Raw genomic sequence first — 22910 nt, 5'->3', positions numbered from 1 at the left:
TGAAAGAAACAGACGAGTCACATCAACAGGAAACACTGGGTGACATAAGGACAACAAAATTACGATGGGGTAGATCTCGTAAAAGAGAAAATGCACCCCGATCAGCACCCTTAGCAGCGTAACCTCCTGCACCATTCAATGAACTTATGCCTAGCTGCTATAATGGGCCTGTGGGTTGTGCCAAACTTACACGCACCAAAGGACAATAAGTTTAATGCTGATAAGGTTAAACCTAGACTACAAGTAGGAAATACGAGGAACGTTCAGCGGAGGAAGGAGTAGTGGTGAAATGAAACCAGATCAATTGTTTCTGGTTTGTTGCACAATTAACAAATGTTAGTAAGCAAGAAAAAAATTATAGTTTGCGACGCTACAGCGGAAGATTGATAACGCCACCTCTGCCTTTACTCTATTTATGATCATCTTCTCTTTGTGTAAGCTTTGCTTTCCTTATTTCTTTTTACTTTCCTTTTCTCCTACGCTACTTCCCATTTTCTTTATAACTACTTCGAAGACGTGTTATATTTACACTGGAGCTAACACTCACTTTTCATAATCGCGAGAGCAGTGGCATGAGCTCGAGGGTCACTATGGGAACGCTTGCATGATGAGCGGCATAGGAGCCAGCTGTGGAATAAGGCGACGACGAACGCCAGCGTAGTGGCACAAGTGCGAGTGGCAGTATGGGAACGCTGGCATCATGAGCGGCATCGTTGCCAGCTGTGGAAGAAGACGACAAACGCGCGAGCTGTGTCACGAGCGCATGTCTGCGCAGGCAAGCTCACATGTCTTTCTGTACCGCGCGCCCCGTCTTCAAGGCCACCGTCTGATGAGACATTTAAGGCTTTCGTCTTAATATTGGGCTTCTGCGCTAGAGGTCCTATGTTCAAATTCTGCCGTCAGAAAATATTGATAATGTTTATTAAACACTTTGTCACACTGTGCCTTGTTGTAAATGACGAGTTTACAACGTCACGAAGCCGTTTGAAGCCAGAAAGATGGAGTTCAGGCCAAATACATGTACTACCCATTTTTCCCATGTTGGCTGAAGCATCCCGCTTGTAGCTCTCGTAGACATTAGCTTCAGAGTTACGTCTAGTAATTATTGTATGAAACTCTGCCTTTTGCGCTTCCAATCATCTCGCCGGAACATATTTGTGCGAACTTCGAACTTGTATTTTGTCGATCCGCCGGCAGTGTGCGCTACTGACATGCATCAGAATGAAACCTGTGAGTCTCCTTCAACGTGGTACGATAGAGAAGACGACAAGGACCCGCACCGGTGGCTAACACTCACAGTTCACAGACCCAAAGACAATTTTCAAGGTTCCACGCCATACTCCCAACAGCTTGTGTCGCGAACGGTATGTGCTTCGAGATAGGCCCGGGACGAAAACTGTTCTCGCTTTTCGTAGGCCGATAGCTACGAGCACTTCACGGGCGCAGTTGCTGTGGAAACGAGGATGCTTGGATCACCATGTATCCTTTCTCCTTAGCCAAAAACAGCCCCTCACTTATTCCTTTTCATTTTAAAAAGGTGCGGCAGAAAAACGTGGACACTAAATGACGCGATAGCACAAAAGCAGTGTCCATGCTTTTCTGTGGCGCTGTGTTTAAAACGAACACCCGTACTACCTTGGCCAACTGTCAGTTCTTCAGGTGACGTAGACCACACTATAACACAGCGAGGCCGACTCGGGCCCCGCCTAAGATATTCAAGGTTCCACAACACACTCCCAACAGCCTACGTCGCGAACGGAATGTGCTTCCTCCATGCGCAAGGCAAACAATTTTTGTAATAATTTCTGATCGAAGAGGCAACATTTTCTAGAAGACTTGTACCACGGTCATCTACTGGTCCTGCTATTCACTTCGTGGATTTTAAGTAAATAATCTATATCAGCTAAGCACCTTGACGACGAAGACTGTTTCACAGTGGACACAAATGAAATTGGGAAGACGATGCTCGGGATTATATTGTGACGCACGGCGTAGTGGGCGACTTCAGGTAATTTTGACCGCTTGCGGTTCTTAAAATGCACCGAAATCTAAGTACACGAGCGTTTCTTGCGTTTCGTCCCCATATAAAGGGGGTCTCCGTAGCTATAGAATCGAACCCGGAACCTCGGCCTCAGTAGCGCAAAATAGGTTCTCCACGTTATACGCACCTTCAGAGAGAAGAACTGTGTGATACCGTCATGCATGATTCAAAACATAGGCTCAACACTTCATAGCATCTGATAAAAAATTAGCACCTTTCGGGCCCTATCTTGTCCCGAAACAATAATGGTAATCTATCTTGTGTATTTTCTTACCTTAACGCTGAGTGCCCGACACTTCAAAGCCAAGAACATTATACGCGTGTCAGCGTGAGATGACGGTGATGACACGCGAGTGCAACGCGCTAAGAAGAAGCGTACAAAAGATTGATGACGATTATCGTTGGGGGGAAAAATAAGTTCTTCAGCGTGCGGAGTGTATTCGGAGGCACTGTTAAGGTCGGAATGAAAGCGCGCTCACAATATCGGTGCAGACGTGCTCAGAAGCTTGTGAAGTCAGCAACGTCATCCAGACGGAGCACATCTACGCGAACAACGACTGCCGTAATTCGGCTGCATAGCTGCAGCATTTGTTTCTTAAACAACAAACATTAATAGTATATTATCCATCGCAGACGCCAAACTAACTTTGGCGACGTGGCATCCACAGAAGCAGACATCACGTGCTCAACGTCTGCTCCGCCTGAAAAGCTTCATTTTCTTTGTAGCCGCGAACTTCGTTGAGCCGATACAACTGCGTTTTCGAAACTTTGCGAGCATTGTAATTCCCAGGGACTACGCCGGCTTTCATCAGCACGACTCACTCGCCACGCCGCAATGCGTGAAAGTTTCATGTGCTCCCGGCGGTGTTTCAACGGTTTCTCACCTAACTCCAGGTGACGTTCCCTGTGCGTTATGGTTTCGAGAGTGCAGCCTCACAGTGACCCCGGTGCGACATCTGCGCCCTAATGAACACGCACGGTGCGTGTTGTTGAAACCACATTAACAGGTATTCATAGACTTCGTTAGCTTACACCTCTGGAATTGTCAGTGTAATAGAATGCGGATTGACGGTGAGGGCGATGTCAGGGACAAGTTACAAACGGCTGTCCTTGTTGGTAATGCAAGTCGTTGCGACATGACTGAAAAATTCGTTTAGTTATGCAGGAGGAGGAGGAGGAAAAGAAGGAAGGAAAGGTAGGGAGGTCAACCTTATCTTATGCACGATTTCAAGATCCTGTGGTAGCTGGTTTCCACGGGGCCCTGTACGGAATAAAGACGAACATCGAAAGGGAACAGAGAGAGCTGGTGGTTTCTGCTCGGCACAAGAGGCGGACTCGCGCATCGGCGTGACAGTGTAAGGCTAAAACAATGGTTCCAAGTTTCAAAATATAGTTAAATTTTTGATATTATGGTGGGGTGCTGCAGTGTTCCTTAAATTTTGCGTGCTTCCTATATTGCTGAGTTCGGGTATTGCAGGGAAGTTACACAATGGTTATTATTTACATTAGGCTCATCTCTTTACTACTGTTTCCTCTTTTTCGCGTCCACACTTATAGATGCGGAACAGAACAAGTATAGCAATCAAAATGATGTAAAAGGTTGTGCATGTTCAATTTGTAAATGTAAATGCAGAGTTTCGCTTGCAGTAGCCTCGAAATACGCACGACCATGGCATTAAGCGGACGACTATGATGATAGGTTCGATGGGCATCATTGGTTTGATATTTTCCGTAAAGTAAGCGTTCCTGTAGGAACGAAATCGAAAAAATATTTTTGTGCTAGCATAGGACAGGTCCCCCCAGGCTTGCGAGCTTGCTCAGAAGGCCTCTGTTCTGGCTTCTCTGGAATACAATGCTTAGCTTTGCACATAAAACAATTGCAAAATATTCATCCACAAGCGCGAGGTGGGTATACAGGTGTCAAAGAACCACGTCTATTTCTTTACTGTGTCCTAATTTACTGCTTCTGATGCCGACAGTGTAGGCCCTTGTGCCGCTGCTACATAGGGCACGTAATTCGCGAAAATAATAAATAATTCTGGTTCATGTGTTTCGGCAGTAAGGGGTTAATGCCACTGTAGTGGGACAATTGAAGGACAGGTGCACGTGGAACGGACAGCTGTCCCTTCTACGACGACGCAGAAAGTACGTACGTCATTCCATGTAATGTCCTTTTAGAGCGAAGCTGTTAAGGGCTGGTTTCCCCGCTATCGTGTCCGCCTGTAGAAAAGAGTCCCGAAGATAGTGCGATGCCGAGCCGACCCACGGCTGAGGTGAAGCAGGCGTTAAATACTGTCCGTACGTGAGCCGATCTCAAAAATAGTGCGATGCCGGGCCTACCCGAGGCGGAGGTCCAGATCGAAATTAAGGGGCCCACTTACACTGCTTCGCTGGTCATCCCTCTTCGCGGAGCGAAAGGGCACTGAGTTTGTTTATTTCGTTATACCCATCCCAAGTTCGCCATGATGAATGAGCAGGCCTTTACAAACGCGACAAGCGACGCCTACATCCGACACTTACATTGTCGAGAACTTTGTAGCGCGTCTGCTCTGCAGCTGTCCCAGCCACGACAACCAGCGCCTTCTACTACGCACCGCGTCATAGATAACTTGAATCCAGGATCAAGCACGGTGACAAAAGCACTTGGATCATGGCTACATGGCATCGCACCTTACTACAGTTTCCGAAGTCTACAGACCTCAGCGAGCGGCTTTAGACGTGAGCCTACAGATGAAGCGACACTCTCAGTGTTTCCTTTCTTTCTTTCTTTCTTTCTTTCTTTCTTTCTTTCTTTCTTTCTTTCTTTCTTTCTTTCTTTCTTTCTTTCTTTCTTTCTTTCTTTCTTTCTTTCTTTCTTTCTTTCTTTCTTTCTTTCTTTCTTTCTTTCTTTCTTTCTTTCTTTCTTTCTTTCTTTCTTTCTTTCTTTTCCCTGTGTAGGGCAGCAAACCGGACCGGCGCCTTGTTGATGCTTCTGCATTTCCTTTCTTTTTCTCTCGTTACGAACTGCTTCTGGCACTACTTAACAGTGCCACCGCCTAGCGCCCAATAACTCCGCTCCGCCTTACGGTTCTTAGTCGCTCCTTCCGAACTGGACCAGTAAGAGGGATATTGCCGTGGCAAATCCCGGATGCGTGCCAATTTGTAGAGCCTTCTTTCCCGCAATACAAATGATCAAGTAGAGAGCGAAGTGGCACTGCCGACAAGCCTTAATGACGCTGGCGGTCCTGAGACCGGTATGAACGACCGTGGCGATGCTCTCAGCAGGTCTGAGCATCGATTGGAGTCGGCCTTGCTGCGCGAATCCACTTCGTCTATCCGGCCATCGTTATCATCCGTAGTCTTTTCCTGCGTCTAGAGAAATCCATGCGCTGCGCTCTCCGTCAATAAGCCGGGCGCCTTCGCACAAGCCAGAACTATAGCGCCGACTAACTAGACGCCAAATTCATTAATCCGTCTGCGCGAAATAACAAGTCTTATGCAATATCTTGGCGCCTGCGTTATGGCCCAAATTAGTATTTCTCGTACGTGTTGTAATTGCCAAACTTCCGTCTTGGCCGCAGGTTGTTCACCAGACGTCCGAGTTAAAGTTTCAAAGCAAGGAGCAGTACATTCGCATGTAAACATGCTTTTTAATATGCGTTAGGCAAGATCTGTTTCGATCGCAGTCCACGATCATTGAAAAAGGAGGTATCGCGTGCCGGAATCGGGGTTGCTGACGCCAGGATCCTTTGAAGGCAGTCGAACTCCGAACTCTGCTCTAGTTTCAACAGCGCTGCATGTTTCGTCGTCACAAAGCCTTCACCTGAGACCTCCTTCAGTCGTTCTAGAAAACGAACAAAGGACTAGTTATTAGATTATCAATGAACAAGGACTGCGTTGACTCCTAAGGCAACTAAGTAATCGACCGAGCGAATTCCGGTAACTTTTTTATGAACTAATGGAAACAGCCCGAACACCCAAAATACTTTGAAATCCATGACCACGTATTAATGTACCGGCGCTCCGGTGCGAGCGCAAAATTCAAGAACAGAATCTTTACGTTTGATCCCCCACCCCCTCTAATAGCGAAGTTTTCCCCTCATAATGAATGCAATAAGAGTCTTGAAGAAAAGCTTAACCAGACTAATCTAAGATCTCTTCTTGCTTAGTGTTGCTTTTTCGTAAACCTCGTTGATATGCAGAGTGAAACACTGGGAACGAGAGGCAGAGAAGCAAAAACGACTTGCTCCGCAACTGTCGCATACAGGTCAAGCCATTGAGAGATATCGCTTTCCATTCCATTTGGGGGTCCGAGACAGCAGTACACCACTCTGACTCGAAGGTTATTCCGGCCATACGCGTTTCTGAAACTTCAATTATCGAAGAAATGTGAGCCATAGGGTGAACTCCTTTCGTTGTCTATCTTATTTTCCTGAGCACACCGTATATTTGCAGCGTTCAGTCGTTTAATGATGCACTGAAACTGAACGTTGAGACGCAGCTACTGCAGAAATGCTTGCGCTAGCAGCGGTAAGCTTTTCACTTGTCATTTGTCATTTTGCCTGTGCGATGCTCTTAGTTGCATCTCTCAAGTTCTGCATGCAAGTAGACGCCGTCTTCGATGTTTAATTGTAGCGAAGACTCTAAGATGGCGTATAATGTGCTCCAGCCAGCTTACCAGGGACATAACAGATATATTCAAGAATTGCGTGCCTATTTACATGATGCTGCGTGGGCCGAGAACGTTCGCTTTGACCACAACATGATTACGTTCACAGAACAGACCACTTATTTATTTATTTATTTATTTATTTATTTATTTATTTATTTATTTATTTATTTATTTATTTATTTATTTATTATACGCTTAGGGCCAAAGGCATTTTAGAGGGGAGTAGTTTAATATACAAGCAATATGTAAGAAATACAATATTCGCTCATAATACAATGTTAGCTATATCATTGAAAAAATACGTAGAGTATTAGCACATTGACATGAAAAACCAACATTACAAAGCCCCGGTTTATACATTGTTAGCTAGAAAAATTCGGAAGTGTTGGTTATCACTGATAGATACAACATCAGGAGGAAGGTGATTCCAATCGGGACTAGTCCTGGGCAAAAAAGAGTGAAAGAAATGCTTAGTGTTACAAATGTCAATTCCAACTTTCTGGATGTGGTCGATGTGATGGGATCGATAATTTGGTGCTAAGATTTGGTGCAATGCTTGAGTAAAACATATAAGTTGCGTTACACATGATTATGTTCACATGAACACGCAGCATATGTACTTGCTGTACATATGCTGCGGTTATGTGTCGCGCTGTTAGGGGGCATCACATTGTCTTAGTACCGTAAAAACAATACATACGCAAATATGTTAACACGACAAATTTTATGGTTTGCGAAAAAGTTGAAAAAATGAGGAAAAAGAAATATTGATAACAGAAGACTCATCTTTGGTCACAGCAGGTCCAGAAAAATTGAAGCAATAAAGGTATTGGGGGCCGAATATCACAAAATACGGAAAATCGACGTATTATAAACCAAAAAAAAGAAAGAAAGAAGTAGGGCCCAGTGCAGAATATGGCGGATGTCGAGAGTAGACCCGCCGTGGTGGTGTAGTGGTTTTTGGTGTTGGGGTTCTACGCCCGAAGGCGCGCGATGAAATCGCGGCCTCGGCGGCCGCATTTTGATGAGGCGAAGTGAAAAAGAAATGCGCCGTGCATTGGGTCAAAGGGCGCCAGGTGGTCAAAATTATTTTGGACTCCTCCATTACGGTGTGTATAATAATCATATCGCAGTTCTGGCCGTAAAACCCCAGAATTCAGAAAAAAATTGATAATTAGATTTCGAGGGTATCTTTTGCTGCCCCGGTCGTTGTGCCCGTTCCAGTATTTACCCCTTCGCCTTTTCCATTGCTGAGTTTATTGGAGAACCGTTTTTCCTGAGTATGGAAGATGAAAGTGAATGTGAGAGATTGTTTCTTCATATCGCGCATTTCAGTGTCGAATTTACGAACCTTTTCGTTCGTGAGAACTGCTTATTATTGAGCGGTTGCTTCGGTAGTGATACACATCCTGTCAAAAATGGCCACTCTAGCTTGCGAACTAAACTGTGAATGCGAAGTAAATTGTGAAACTTGCCAGTTTGAAATATATGGTCCGTACCCAAAAAACGGATGCAGACTTAGGTCTTTCAGGATTTTTCATGTATATACCGACATGAGTCAATAGGGATGATAACTTCTATTCATGCTTCACATTGACCGGTCGCTCCAATTTAACGTTGCAGAGTCATCCTTGGTGTTTATATGAACGTCTTGTGTGCGTGATCGCGGAGGTGCAATATTTGCTTAGGGATGGAAAGCATTGTTTCTTCAAGGGCCGAACGTGCCGAGGGCACAGCTATATCTATTAACCCACCATTGTAGTGGGCATTAGTGCTTGCGTAATGATTGTAATGATATACTCATTTCACAATAATACCTCTGCACTCACTGTGCAAGAGTAAGTCTTGAATATGAAAGAAAGGAAGACAAAAGAAAAAGACAGGCTTTACTTGGATGTATCGTCGCACCAAGCTGCTTAGCACCCAGTTATTTAATTAGACATGTTTCCTTAATGCCGGTGTCATGGATAAGAGCTGTGAGACGGAGGACATGAAGGCTGCCAATATAAACTGAAACATTACAACCATCGTGTACAAATAGGCTAAAAATAAACTACGTCGTAGTTAATGATTAAGGATAAATTTTGATTGCCAAGGTTCCTTTGGCGAGCACCCAACTCATGGTGCTCGAATGTTTTGACATTTTACCCCCATTGAAGATGCTGACAGGGAATTGAACCCACAACCTCGTGCGTATCAGCAGAATGGCACAGCGACTGAGCCACTATGGCGTATCACGCGCGAACAGACTAATATTGTTGGACAGACACAGTAAGTGAATGTTTTTTTAACGCGATAACGTTAAGGGCCCCGTGTCGCAGAAAATTCGGCGTTGGTGTCCAGCGTCGCACGTCGTTTTGGCAAAAGGAATTTCGAACCACGCATACCCATGCCCTCCATGTGACGCAAGGAAGTTACTGAACTAACTGAATTTCTCAACCTAAAATACGCAGAAAATCGTAAAGTACTACTTACACACAACCTACAGAAATGATAGCGTCGGATTTTACTTTGAATATACGAGAAAACAATTCCGTTACGCGAAAACTCAGACAAACTCCTTTTCCAACGTTTCTGCCATTCATAGACCGGCCACGGCGTCTGTCATTTGCGCAAGTCGGCGCGCGCAGATATTGAAGACCACGGAGCGGCGCACTCGGTTCCTTGCAACACCTCCAGATGGCGCTCGCCTCCACCACATCGCGACCTGTGCACGAGGCCGCGTTTCAATCAGAAAGCCCGCCTTGGTGCATAGCGTTCGCCGCCAGCGTTTCGCGTTAAACATTACGGTTACATACGCTGCAGTTGCCAGGAAGCATGAGAAGCAGTCAGGGATTTTTGAATGTTATCGCGTTTCACTCTTAAAGCGCAAGCTTAATCGTCCTCGAATTTTTTCGTCACTATACGCAGTCTGCAAAGGAAGCACTGGTTTTCTCAAACGTCGTGATGGATCCGAGATTACTGTTTTTTCGGTATGCAAGAGCCGTTTCTTGAGAAAGCCCGCGGAAAGCGGTGAAGCATAGGGTCTCGGAATCTGCGCTTCGCTTTTGCTGTTGTTCCCAACACGGGATGGCTCGGGATGGTGCACGGAATGGTGTAGATGGCACTCGGGATGGACCACTTGTGGCTCGGCGTACATGCTGCTCTGAAGCAAGCGGCGGATCGCGCCGGCATGCAAAGTCCGCGATGGCCGCTGCTTGACAAGCAGTGACACTCGGAGCATCAACGACAGCGATTAGGGGCGGGCACGCCCCTAAAACGACCCTGTGGCGCACTGCGCTCGCATTGACTCCCTGCGCGATCCCAAGGCGCCTCTCATCACGTGTGTCGTGTCGGAGGAGAGAGGGAGGCGTGACCTCTACGCGAAAGAAGGGTTCGAAGCAGGTTCGATCCGCGTGATCAGCGCACTGCTAGAAAGCTGAACCTCTGCTGCTCCCCTCTCCTCGGCTCCCTTCGGCTCCCCTCTCCCCGGCCGTTGATCATTGATGGAGTAGCGGCGTGTAGATGCAACTGAACTCGCGACTCTCCGACGTCGTTGTTATCATCGTCGGCTCCTTGTCCGCGCCAATCCAGCCATCGATGCGAACGATAATGGTGCCACTCAGGGCCGGTTTTCTCTTCCCTTCGCCGTGGAAGTTTCCTGAATGAAAACAGCCGTGCAACCTCAGCGGCCCTCGCATTAGGCGCTGACCCTGTGACGTCGAGCCATTCACCACTCTGAGTACCGATATCAGATTGCGCGTACTCTTATTTTTCTTGTCCCACGCGGACGATTTGTCATTCCGGCTAAAAGCGCGGCCTCGTGTGTCGGGAGTGCCAGCTTGTGAGGGATTGCGCGGCGTGTCACCACTAAGGTCATGCACTCGCGCGTTGCTTGAATGACCAACTTTTCGCCCGGGCACCATCTGTGCGTTGCAGACAATAGTTTGGTGTCGTCTGCGGCGACTATCGTACTGGACGATAAACACTAAGCCGGTAACTTTGTTTGTTCCTGTTGCCATGGATTTCCTCGTTTCGCATCGTCTGTTCAAGGTGTAGTGAGAGGGAACACGGATGCTATATCGTCAGAACTGGATTACTTCGGACACTGGCAATCTACCAAGGCAACGCTCCGTGAGTATCTTAACTTCCTTGTCCTAACGAGATTATCGCCCGGGATGTTCAAAGCGAATGTTCACTTTCTGTTGAATTATTTCTCGTTTGTTCTCAGAAAAGGGCAATGCTATTCCGTGTTTGTTTGCGCGTGAGACGTGGGGCGCGTACTTGTCGTGATGGCAACAATTACGAGAATTTAGAGAAATTTGAAACTACAAGAAGCTACGAGCGGGCGCGCATCCAAACAAACATTTGAGCTCGCTCACACGCGTGTACTCACGCACGGACGCGATGAAACGTACACGAGCGCATGTCCACAAATAGAAAGCTGGTAAAAGATAAGCAAACGAATAAGAACACAAGAAACACTAGTGAAATGCGATAACGAAGCACAGTGTAAAATATGTACACGTGTTCTAAGACTGATTGCTCATTTCTGAATAATTCGCATTTAAAGCACTGGCTGCAGTTGAATTTGACTTGATTAAAAGAAAACAAAAATGTGGATCTCACCATCTAAAACTCGAATCTTTCGTTTTACTAATGAAGCCCGAAATGACGCGAGACAGGAACCTGCCTGCGTATCTATGCTTCAGAGTGCCTGTGATGAGCCAAAGAATGCTGCGCATTAAAAAAAAAGAAGACAAAAGCAACAAACGAAAACACGGAGAAATACGTTCATGGCGCATGACTAATTTAACCCTGATCATGGAAGCATGTATTGTTTGTGGTAGTGACGTGCGGTACACCCCAGCCCGTCCAAATGGCTCAGCTCATTTTCCCGCAGACGAACGTTGCGTTTTTTGGAGAAGCACCCATGGAGGTCCGGTGAGGGCACCGGCGAATGCATTGCGGCTTTTATGGCTGCTGCGGGTGCGGAGGCTGACGGGTGCGGTGCATATGTACGCACACTGATATACACGGCCAGCTTGAAGTACCGCCCACTTTATGTTCGAGATGTGTGAAAAAGATAAGAAACGTGCTGTTAGCGGAATAGGCTTCAGGACGGTTTGGCTGTTTTCGGTACGATGCCAAGTTTCGGCTCTCATGGTCAATTAGCTTGTTCGTTTTGTTTGTGGTGACATATCCCCCCAAGAAGCAAAACGAAGTATAGGCTATAAACGACCATGGAAATAGGCGCAAAACAAAGCTCTAAGAATCTCGTCATAGTTTTGTGTTTACATTTGTTCGAGCTGCATCGTGGGCAACTTCTGCCTCCCGATTTCAATGTTATTTCAGTACTTTTATGTGATAGAGTTGCTCGTGGCCAGATAAAATAAAAATGGAGGAATGAATGTTTGAAGAAAGTTGCTTGTTAATGCGTTATTGAAGAGTGCGCGTTCCGAATACGATCTTGTGATCAAGTATTCAGACAGAATGAGCGCTTGAACAGCGTGAATTCGTTTGTGCAAAATTTGTTTGTTTCACTTACATCACCATCATCATCATCATCAGCCTGGAAAGGCCTTTGCCCCCTGCAGGGCAAAGGCCTTTCCCATACTTCTCTAACTACCCCGGTCATGTACTAATTTTGGCCATGTTGTCCCTCGACTGTGGTCGATGCGTCATGGAGGCTCTGTAAGAGGGCCCGGCGACACTTCTTGTTTCTTGCTTAGTAGTTGTAGATATTTTGACACATGACGTGTACGAAACGTTTTTGTACGGCATACATTATTTTGCGAAAGGCATCGAAAGATGTGGTATAGACTGTTTTGATCTAAATTCTACATTTTAGTGAAGCTAATAGTACCTTGTCATAAAGGAGTCATACAAGAAAGACACTGTGAGCTTCGTCTAAGCGAAACTTCGGCTAAAGGAAAACAAGTTTGGTCGCCTCTGAGGTGCGCTTAAATGGGGTATGCTTTACGTACTTAGGAAACTGCGGTGGAAGAAACAAATATTGGTAAGGCGCATCGATTTGTCACTTCTGCGTCGAAAAAAAAAGCAAATCAACAAAAAAAAGCCGTGACTGCTCATATCTGTCACGGACTGTTACACTAGCTTGTCCACTCGCGCAGGTCAGGGGTTCCCCCGGACGGAGCTTTTTTTCATAGCAGCCATCAAAATGGCGGTTGCAGCAGAGCTAGATAGATACAAGAGAGAAAATGGGAGCTCGTGAAAACGATGGCTCCAATTTCGGGGCGAACGCTGCTGCGGAGTGTTGTGAAAGGAAGATTCGGGAGGCTCTTTCCGTGTCGTTGCCGTGGCATGGTGGAGGAAACATATGGTCCCCTAAGGACGGCATTCAACGCAGACGATAACTTTCTTTGTGCCAGTGTTCGCTCCAGTCTTCGGACGCATCCCTCACCACACTTTATCCGTTTTACTAAAACTGTGCAGTATCGTTAAATGTCGTCGCTACTTCAGAATGTGGATTCGCAAAGCTGTTTGCATGTGACCACTTGTAGGGATCGATTGTAAGGATCGCAGCAGCTATCATGTTTATTTTATTACGTGAGTATGAAGCAGACTGCCACTGCCTTGAAGTTACGTTTCAGTAGCTACTGGTTCCTCTGTAACTATTGCGCAGAGTGCAATGGGCACAAGCGTGCAGCTTGAAAAAAAAATTGTTGAATGAGACAACCAACAAACTTCTTTTATGATTTTTTTCCAACCTTGCAAGCTTCTGCAGAACCAATTTGCAATATTCTGTGTTCCTGTGCTTCACGTTGTCGATTATTTGGTCCTCACTTTGCGATCTGCCAGCTGAGCATAGCTATAGGGGCTTGTTGGTACGGCACATCTTATTTTGTTGTAGCGCAAGTTGAACGACAAGGAGAACAGAAAGGCACATCTGGCCCACACATAGCGCTTTGTGTGTCAGATGTGCCTTTCTGTTGTCCTTCTCGTTGAGCTTGCTCTACAACAAAATAAGATCGACCAGCTTCTTTGTTAGCTCAAATGGTAGAGCAACCGACCCGCAAGTGTGTTGGTTGCTCAGCCTACGCAAGTTCTAAGCTTCATCATCATCATCATCATCATCATCATCATCATCATCATCATCATCATCATCATCATCATCATCATCATCATCATCATCATCATCATCATCATCATCATCATCATCATCATCATCATATCATCAATAATAATAATAATAATAATAATAATAATAATAATAATAATAATAATAATAATAATAACACCACCAACAACAACAACAACAACAACAACAACAACAACAACAACAACAACAACAACAACAACAACAACAACAACAATAATAATAATAATAATAATAATAATAATAATAATAATAATAATAATAATAATAATAATAATAATAATAATAATAATATTTTTATTAATATTATTATTTTGAAATACTGGTATGGGATTCCTTTGCAGTTCCGGCTACTTTCGGGTGAATGAAGCATTGTTTCCCTTCGGGATTTATTCTCCACCTTAATCCCTGTGCTTCCGCACAACTGATTTGCAAGCGTGCTGGTACGCGTGCATTATATGAGCAGCCGAATTAGGCCATCTGTTGGCTGAAGGCTTCCCCCATGAATCTGCAACAAATTGCTAGCTGAATCCATGTCCGTGAAGATTTTTCATTCTTGCCTTTTTATTTCATCCTATGTCGCCCTTGACTGCGTTTTCACACTCTTGGAACCCGTTATGTTGCTTTAATGTGCCACTAAAAGAGAAAAATACTGGGCGTATAAAAATAACAATACTGTGACAACCGAAACAATAATTTGATTATAATGGTGAATGACATCGCAGTTTCACATGCGGTATTATAGCGAAAGACCTGTAGTTTGTCTGATAACGTCTGTTGGATGCGCTGAAGAGATTGGTGTACGAGAACAATTTTCCTCACATTGTTGGGGCTACAGCCAGTCCTTACCCAACACACTTCCCAGATGACTCCTGCCACTTCCCAGATGGCTCCACCGAATGCTTGAATATACGTAGTGTCATGTGCCGACATGTTTTCAAGCCGTTAGCGGACATATACAGCAACTGCTGTTGTGATCACTGCGACGCCATTGGTAAAACTTCAAATTTTAATACCTCCACTTCCACTGCACAGTTACCTTTCGGACAACCAGTAGTTTAGGCTGGGCTCGAAAATTACTTTATCAGTGTAAACTGAGGAAGTTATTTTTCCCCTTTAAGTTCCTTTTAAGGAACTACCAATCAGCTTTTCCAGGCTTTACATGACATGTCTGCCATATTCCTCTTAATCTACACTACACTATCCGCTACCAGCGTTTACTGTCCAACTCACTCTACCTTCTTTCCACTTCTCAATGTTACCTGTATCAGTTTTCGTTACATGAATTGCTGCGCGGTCCTCAATTTTATTTTAAGTCTCTTTGCTAGTGCAGCATTGCACAGCAAGCGCGCAATTTCGAATCGTCGGTAATCACATTTTCGTTACATGGGCACTGGTCATTCGAGAGCGTTTCTGCCGCGCAAACAGCAGAGCGAGGGCGAAACTTATAGTGAGTTGGAGTTAGCATCTATGAAACTGTCCGGAATTAGCGGTGAAGTGCGTAGCTGCTCTTTATTACTCTGCATCGTTGTTTCAAGAGTTGTGGATAAGTTGAGCCGTAAATCTGACTTAGGCACGGAGTTTAGTTAAAGAAGTGCTGGGGTAAAAGTACTCTCACTGCCATGTGCACGCAGACATTCCTCACGCTACGTCGTTTCAAGTGTTTTGTGTCGTGACCAAGCACCATTAAGCGCGCCAACCAGTGGAAGGAGACGAGGCGGCTCAGGCTTAAGAACGGCCGCTGCGTCCTTGCCTGCCCGAGCCAGGAGTCGGTAGTCCCACGCACCGCTGCTGAGATAAGTGTGTGGTTCATGTAGTGGAAGCGCGAAAGATAGCGGAAATCTAAGTGGAAGATAAGCGTCATTGAGCTCCAGCGCAGTGTGCTACGAGACTGTTTAAGATATCTGCGGTGATGTATTCTTCGCTTATGTTCTGCAAAGAAAGATATGTCTTGGAAGAGGCTGCCACATTATTTTCTAAGGTGAAGCTTGTACTGGTGTTTGCTTAGTGGTATGGCATAGCATTGATTTGGCGGCTGGGTTTGTTCAGGGAGCAAGTTGACGTTAGCCCCTCATCCATCGTAATGTAGCCAACAAGATGCTTTTCTGTTTAACATGCCTACCCCCCCCCCCCCCCCTCTCTCTCCTGTAAGTGCTTGACAACACCTTTCTAACGGAGTTTTCATCGATTGTACAGACCCGAATAATAGCTGAAGATACGAATGTAAAAGTGGTCGAACATCACCACTTTCTCTCAATATCGGCTACAATATCAGCTGCTCTATTTCACCTTCGGATCCATGCGGCCTATTTATACTTGCTCCCATCAATTGGCGTAACAACGCTAGTTGCTCTGTTCTTCACGTGCGTTTAGATTTATTGAAGATTGGCCTCGAAGTCTTCTAATGTTACATTATGCAAATCAGTTCTGCGGAAACACGCAAGGCGGAAGAAAGTGCCCGAAAGAGAAAAATTGTCCATACCTTGTCCAACTAATTGAGGATGCTTAATCACGAGGCGGCAATTTTAACGGCACACTGTGCACACGCTGTAGACACGATTGAAGCGCCACTTTAGAAGGCGGCGAAATGCTAGTGACATAAGGGAGACAAACATCTCTACCTACCTCATCTCTACCTGCGCTCTGTCTCTCTGTGCCGTGCAATATGACTTGGCATGTACTAGCCTGACATGGCATCTTGGCTGAGATACGTAGCGCGTATTTGACTCTTCCACAATGGACGAAATTCTGCTGAGGCATGATTATCAAGAAACGAAGCGCAAGCTTTGAGATAAAGTGAGACATAAGGATAGAAGCGAGCGAGTTGGCGTCTGTCAGTCACAACTCCCGTTGTATACGCGAACAAGTGTAAGTCATACTTTCTTGCCAATGTCAAAGAACTAGACGAGCAAAACCTGATTGCAGCTCGATTGCCTTGTGCAGCAATGAAGACGTGCCGGCAGCATGCAAGGATTATATACAGGCATGATTTGGTGTTATGTTGTCACAGTATCGTAAAGTGCACTGCGCCAGGCCATTGCGGAACGCTCTTGTGTACCAACACATGTGCGGACTTGTCCCTTGTGTGTCTTGTGGCAGCTCTTTCTCAGTTTTCGTGGCTTGCACGTTTTTTAGTCGCACATGGTGCAGACACCAATTGATATGCGTCGCCTTTAACTCGCCACTGTTTTCGGAAAGTGCCCGTACGTTAGAAAACGGGCGTTCTTTAGTGCGCGAGTTCTCCCTCCTTCCTCTTGGCGGTGTCTTTCATACCTCGTTTTTTTTCTTCTTGTTTTTTTTCTTTTCAGGAGAAACTATTTCGCCATCGAGGCTACGGGGCCGTCGCAGGGAAGCCAAAATTTGTGGCTATGAAAATGCGGATACGTGACACCCTTGTACGAGATCCGGCCGCAGCCTCGTGGCGATTTTACAACCGTCCGTTCTGCCCAAGGCGCGCGTACGTAAGTTTGAACATCTACTGCTTCGGTGGAAGGTTCTCGCTTTTACATTTCCATTTCTTTTTCTTTCTTTATTTCTTTTTTTGATGAACGTGCTTTATGTATCGGCCAACAGGAACAATTTCGCCGAGTCTCCCGTGGCCTATAAGAGCCTTTCGTTTTTGGAGCCGGAGCCGCAACCTACATCCTTTCTCACTAGTGGTGTACACTACTGCGGAAACTACGGTGAGCGCCGATGTGAACAATATTGCGTGCTCCACCTTATAAAGTACAGCGTAACGGATCGTGTGTTTCAATGTAATGAAGACTGTCCGGAATATCCGCGCATCAAATCGAGCATCGAATAAGCGTTATTAATTACGTCGCGATTATGCTCAGCGTCGTCTGGCTCCGCGTAACGTTTGCGCCGGTATTCTCGTTCGCCTTATTATTGCTGTATTCTCAGTTATTAATTATTACTCTTACTCAACAAATAATTGTTACGTGACGGTATTCTGACACGCGCTGTATCTTTAGCACTATTTCATGTTTAGTGACAACGCGTGCAGTAAAGCAAACCTTCCACACCTGCTTTATTGCCTTACGGCAGCGCTGCCAACAAATATCGCTATAGAGTGCGACAATCTTATGACAGGCATGTACGTGGGTGCAAAATATGAGGTGAACGCAAAATTGGAATACACAGAAGACGTACCCTAATTGCGCTGTGAGTGTTCGTCTTATATTTAAACATTTTTAACTGCCAACTATCGTTTTTCTTTTTCGAGAGCTGTGCTAAGCACTGAGAAAGTACGCAGGCTGGCCGCCAGCCGTAGACGTGGGACAAGCGGAGTCGTAGTTGGCTGACCTTATACAGGACGAACTCAAACTCGAGTTATTTTAGTCTCTTTGAGGGCCGTAGAAATGGTGCGCGCATTAAACGTAAAAGCGCGAAGCATTAGCGCGTGTTGGAAACACTAGCGTCCCATGCGCTGCGTGGTCGCGCTGTTATCAACGTGACCTTTACAGTAAGGGCAGAAGTTTTACGCTGTGCGCACAGTTTAAAGCAATCCGTCGGCTCTTGCAAGAAGCGCTTACAACCTTCAGAAGATGTTCCGGTGAAACGCTTGTCTTGGACATGCTTTTCTATACGTAGATACAATCACTTACACTGCTAGGAGAACCATTCCGCGAGTATATTAAAGACGGCACGTTTTTATTATGGCAGGCCTGTATACAACAGACGTTGTGATAACACAAAATATACTTGATTGTTCGAAGCGACACTATCAAGTAAAAATATTCCTAGCAAGGAAACAAGTGAGGACTTGTTCTTTTTATAAAAATGTCAACATAATTCCAGTGCTTTCAAGAAAGCACAGAAGTCCTTGACTTTGTTTTTTTACTTCTGTAACATGCAGCTCTTATATATCACCATCCGTCACGACATGTGATGTTTATATTCGCTTCGCGAATCTTAGCAGCTCTCGAGAGACCACTTATATCCTTTAAGCGTTCGCACATCGCTAGACAATCTGCTGAGCGTGCCCTACCTGTTGCGCACGATGGAATATTTACTTCGTTGGATAGGTAGTTTGGCGTGATGAAAGCTGATGGGCTTCGACACATCTATATAACTTATTGTACGAAACGTCTTACGCCGAAGCACTTACTTGGAAGGTAATTTTGCTCACTTTTTTATGTTTCGGGGCACTACAAAAAGAACTGGTGAAGCACCGACTTAGCCCCCGCTTTAGTCGCACCATACACGACGAGACGAGACGAGACGAGACGAGACGAGACGAGACGGTGAGGATGGATTTATACGGTGGATAATATTAGCTTCATATGAGTGGTCATCTCGGTGAACCAGCCTCGGTGAACATTTAAACAAAATTTGCCTATAGCCTGCGTAGCAGTTGTGCGAATCATTTTTCTCAATGCTTATAACACTTATCATCAGATGATGATGAATAAACTTTAATTGAGCAGACGGTTGTTGTTGCCCTATGGTGGGATGTCTGCTTTAGTGCAGGAAGCCTTGGCACCTGGCACCGAGCTCGCCTTTTCACCCGGTCCACCAGCTTGCGCTGGTCATCCGAAGAAAAAAAAAATGCATTGCGCTTTAGTCAAAATTTTCCTTTCATTTGATGTTATCTTTATTCTTACTTCACAGCGCCAATAGCAACATCCATCGCCAAAGTTTGGAGGCGTGCTGTGCTGCTTTTTTCGTTTATTTCATTTTTTTACGTATTTATTACTGCCATCGAGCAAAGCGCTCTGTTGTATGAAACCATGCTATGTGTCCTTGTAGGTTTAAATGCGAGCGCACATCTGGATATGATTGCTGGACCTGAGTTAAGCGAAGCACTATGGCACTGCCAGGACAACAAAATGTATTTTCCGAAGTCACGCGTGACCTAACAATTAGTAGAAAACTGCGAAATAGATTTATTTGTCACGCAGGAGGAAAAATTGTTGTTACGCTGACAAAGTAGTCAACGGTGTGTTTCGGGGTCGAACACAGGCGTGCTACCAAGCTCCACAGAAAGTGGTATCACCGAGTGCGCCGCCGAAATATTGGTACAATACATGCTACGCCTTGACGCGCAAGTCAGAACGTAGCTTCCGCAGAACGAAAGAAAGAAAGAATGAAAACAAGAAAGGAAGAATGAAACAAACAAACAAACTAAAACAATTGTAAAGCAATTGGGTGTAACACTGTAAAGCGTGTTTTTTTGCGGTTAGGGTGTTCTTGAGGCGAAGCCATCTGAGTGCTAACCTCTTGCAATTTTGTCGAAACTAGAAATCATTTTTCTGCTATAATAACGTGCGTGTGGCGAAGCCAAATATCGCTACCAGGAAAGCGGGTTTTGTAATTTTCGCGGCGTGGAGACAGATGCTTTTCCGAGAACTTTAGCTAGGGGGCCTTGAATAATTTACCGCATACTTTGGAAGGTACTTGGGGTCGATATACTTGCAGTAATGTTTTCTTTTTCTGAGCGAAGCTCATCAGTAAGCCCACGTATTATCATTTGTTTCGACCACATAATCAAGCATGTCTTATTGCTTTCACAGACGTGCGAAAGGCTTTCACGCAGTTCTTTTTCCGTGTTCACTGTTATTTCGCATACTTGGATATTTTCAGATTTGATTTTTGTTGTATTTTGCGAGACGGCAAAATGAAATGGCAGAAAGTGTGGCAAAAAGAAGGAAAAGGTTGGACGTCGCTTACGTTTGGCTGGTGCTTTCGAAATCATTGGGTTGCTCAACATTGCCTCGCAACGATTCCATTCTCAAGCTTACTGCGAAGTGTGCGTTAAAGCCACGGATAGGGCCAATTTATGGCAAGATTCAAGTAATGCTACGGGATTGCGGGTATCGCTGCATTCAAAGTACAGCAGCAAAAAGCTTGTGTGGGAATAAACCACATCTTTACTGGGCCTCTCCGGACATCTGAATTTATAGTACAATCAGTAACTAACCTCAAGTGTTAATTTGCTACTACCATATTTGAAATTACGCATTAGATTGCGTATACACGGATAAAAAGTTAAGACAACGCAGCTGCCACCCTTCCCCCTCTCGAAAAAACAAAGAAATAAAAGAAGACAAAGGGACCAAGTAGCGAATGGCCTATGCAAATACGCAAAACATGGCTGCGGTAGCTTAACCATTATTTGTTTGGAAAGACACACTCAGATCGAAGAACTAACGCTCTAGCATATACCCGACAGTTGCCCGCGCTCATTGGCTGGCTTTCAAAAAAGATAGCTCACGGTCTTCTAAAAAGAGTTGTATTTACAGGTAATATAGATACGGCACCGCCGCAGATAAATAGCGCCTCAGCGTGGCTGCTGTGAACAGGCGGGAGATGAATCGGTGCCGATTTCAGTCTACCGCCATTTTGATGCCGCTTGCTGTGACACTGCAAGTATATCTTGTAAATACCTTTCTGTGTGTGCTTCACGCAACTGTATAAAACGCTTCATTCTTTTCCCCATTCACTTGATCCGCCTTCTCAGGGAACGCATTTCGTCAAAATGCGCCGTTTCCTTTTTTCTCAAAAAGGAGTCAAGCTTTCAGGAACCATTCGTTTTTTTTCTGGATCGCTCGTTTTCTTTAACTACGCCAACGAATATCGAACTACAAAACACGAAACTGCGCTTGCTTCATTGGTGAACCTCCACGATTTCCGGCATCTCAGTGTTCAGTTCAACCGAGAGGCCCTCGCGATTCATGTAGAGGGATTGCGTTTCCAAAGAGCCCAGCCAGAAGTGAACGGATACTCTTTGTATTCATCCTCTATTGTGCCCTGTACACGCTCATTTCAGGTCGCAATACCTGCCCGATACCTCTGCAAACGGGATAGGAAAGGTTGGAGACCCGGGCGAGAGAGTGGATACCGCTTACCCTTCTCCACTGCCTCCGCACTTTGATCTTTGATGCTTCGGGCCGTGTAACCAGGTCCCGTGATCGTCTGCGTTTTATGTCGTAAAAAGCGTGCAGCATGACAGAGGCGTATGTCAGCCAACCAGCAACGGAAGTGTGCACCTGAAATGCGTTTCCCCGAAGCGTGGCAGTGCCACCAACACTGCACGAAACACCGAACTTGCTTTCAGTGAGCTGCAACGTATTGACGTCTACGTAGATCATGAGAGTGTATATTGAGGTCGAGGACACGTATTTGCTTTTCTGATGGTTTTCTTCGAGGCATAGAGTAAACCTCGTTTATTATGTATACCATCAAACGTCCCGATGCTACACCTCGTCAATATGTCGATTCCGGGTTAAGTTAGACTAACTGTAGGCTCATGTGTTGTGCACACAAATCTAGGTACACGGGGTATTATGCATTCCATTCCCACCGGAATGTGATTGTCACATACTGCATTGGAATCTGCGGCGCCGTATGTAGGATCAGAATGCACTGAACTACTACGACGATGGATAAATATGGATAAAGTGTTGAGTTCACACAGCCTTTAGAATAATTGTAATCTGAGTGATGATGGGGCTGTTGCGTTTAAAATTGTGTACAGCGCCGAAAAAGTTTATTTGTCAACAGAGGAACCCCAAAGGGCACAGGACTAACAGTGCATTGCACCTTGCCGGGATCCCGACATCTATGCAAGACAATCTGTGCTCCACAGCAGGTATACCCCCATGCAAGTAGAGCACATACAAAACGCAACAGCTCACTCTGACGTATTACCCTTGTTAAATCCTAGAACAGCAAATGATATCACTTCAGCGACAAATATCACATCGACAACATTCTTTGTGTAATTCTATTATAAGCGTCCTACAGTTTTATTGCATACGGTTGCGCACGTATGCAACCCCGTCGTCCATTTTTGGCTACGGCAAGCAGACGACGCTGCAAAACATACGGCATGCAGTGGAAGTGCTTTGACGAGTAGGCGCATTTGACAATGACAAATATGCAGCGTGAGCGGCCTTATAACTCGGCACCGTGCGCACTGGAGGCCACCTCAATACAACCCGGCGCTCACTCGACGCTGCTCAGTTTTATACGCGCCCTATGGAGGGGAACGAAAACTCTTGAACGCCCTTTGAGCTACGGCACCGTGTGCAGAACGTGACTCAGAACGCGCCGGTGTTGATAAAAACCTTCCTTTACTTCGTTGCTCCTCATTTCTTTTAGGCTATAACGCGCTG

The 22910-nt window shown here is 45.4% G+C and overlaps 1 protein-coding gene across 1 annotated transcript in view; it reads left to right on the top strand.

Annotated features, from left to right (window-relative positions):
* Positions 1 to 21608, top strand: part of LOC135906248 (uncharacterized) — a 102431-nt gene extending 80823 nt beyond the window's left edge. Inside the window, exons 5-7 of the mRNA XM_070539148.1 lie at positions 17100 to 17248; positions 17365 to 17474; positions 21563 to 21608. Of these exons, the coding sequence (XP_070395249.1) occupies positions 17100 to 17248; positions 17365 to 17474; positions 21563 to 21600 (297 nt within the window). The 3' untranslated portion in view covers positions 21601 to 21608. The remainder of the gene's footprint in view (positions 1 to 17099; positions 17249 to 17364; positions 17475 to 21562) is intronic.
* The last annotated feature ends 1302 nt before the right edge of the window (positions 21609 to 22910 follow it).

Source organism: Dermacentor albipictus, chromosome 5 (assembly GCF_038994185.2).
Source record: "Dermacentor albipictus isolate Rhodes 1998 colony chromosome 5, USDA_Dalb.pri_finalv2, whole genome shotgun sequence".
Classification (NCBI taxonomy): Eukaryota; Metazoa; Arthropoda; class Arachnida; order Ixodida; family Ixodidae; genus Dermacentor; species Dermacentor albipictus.
This window is presented reverse-complemented; position numbering and strand designations above follow the sequence as displayed.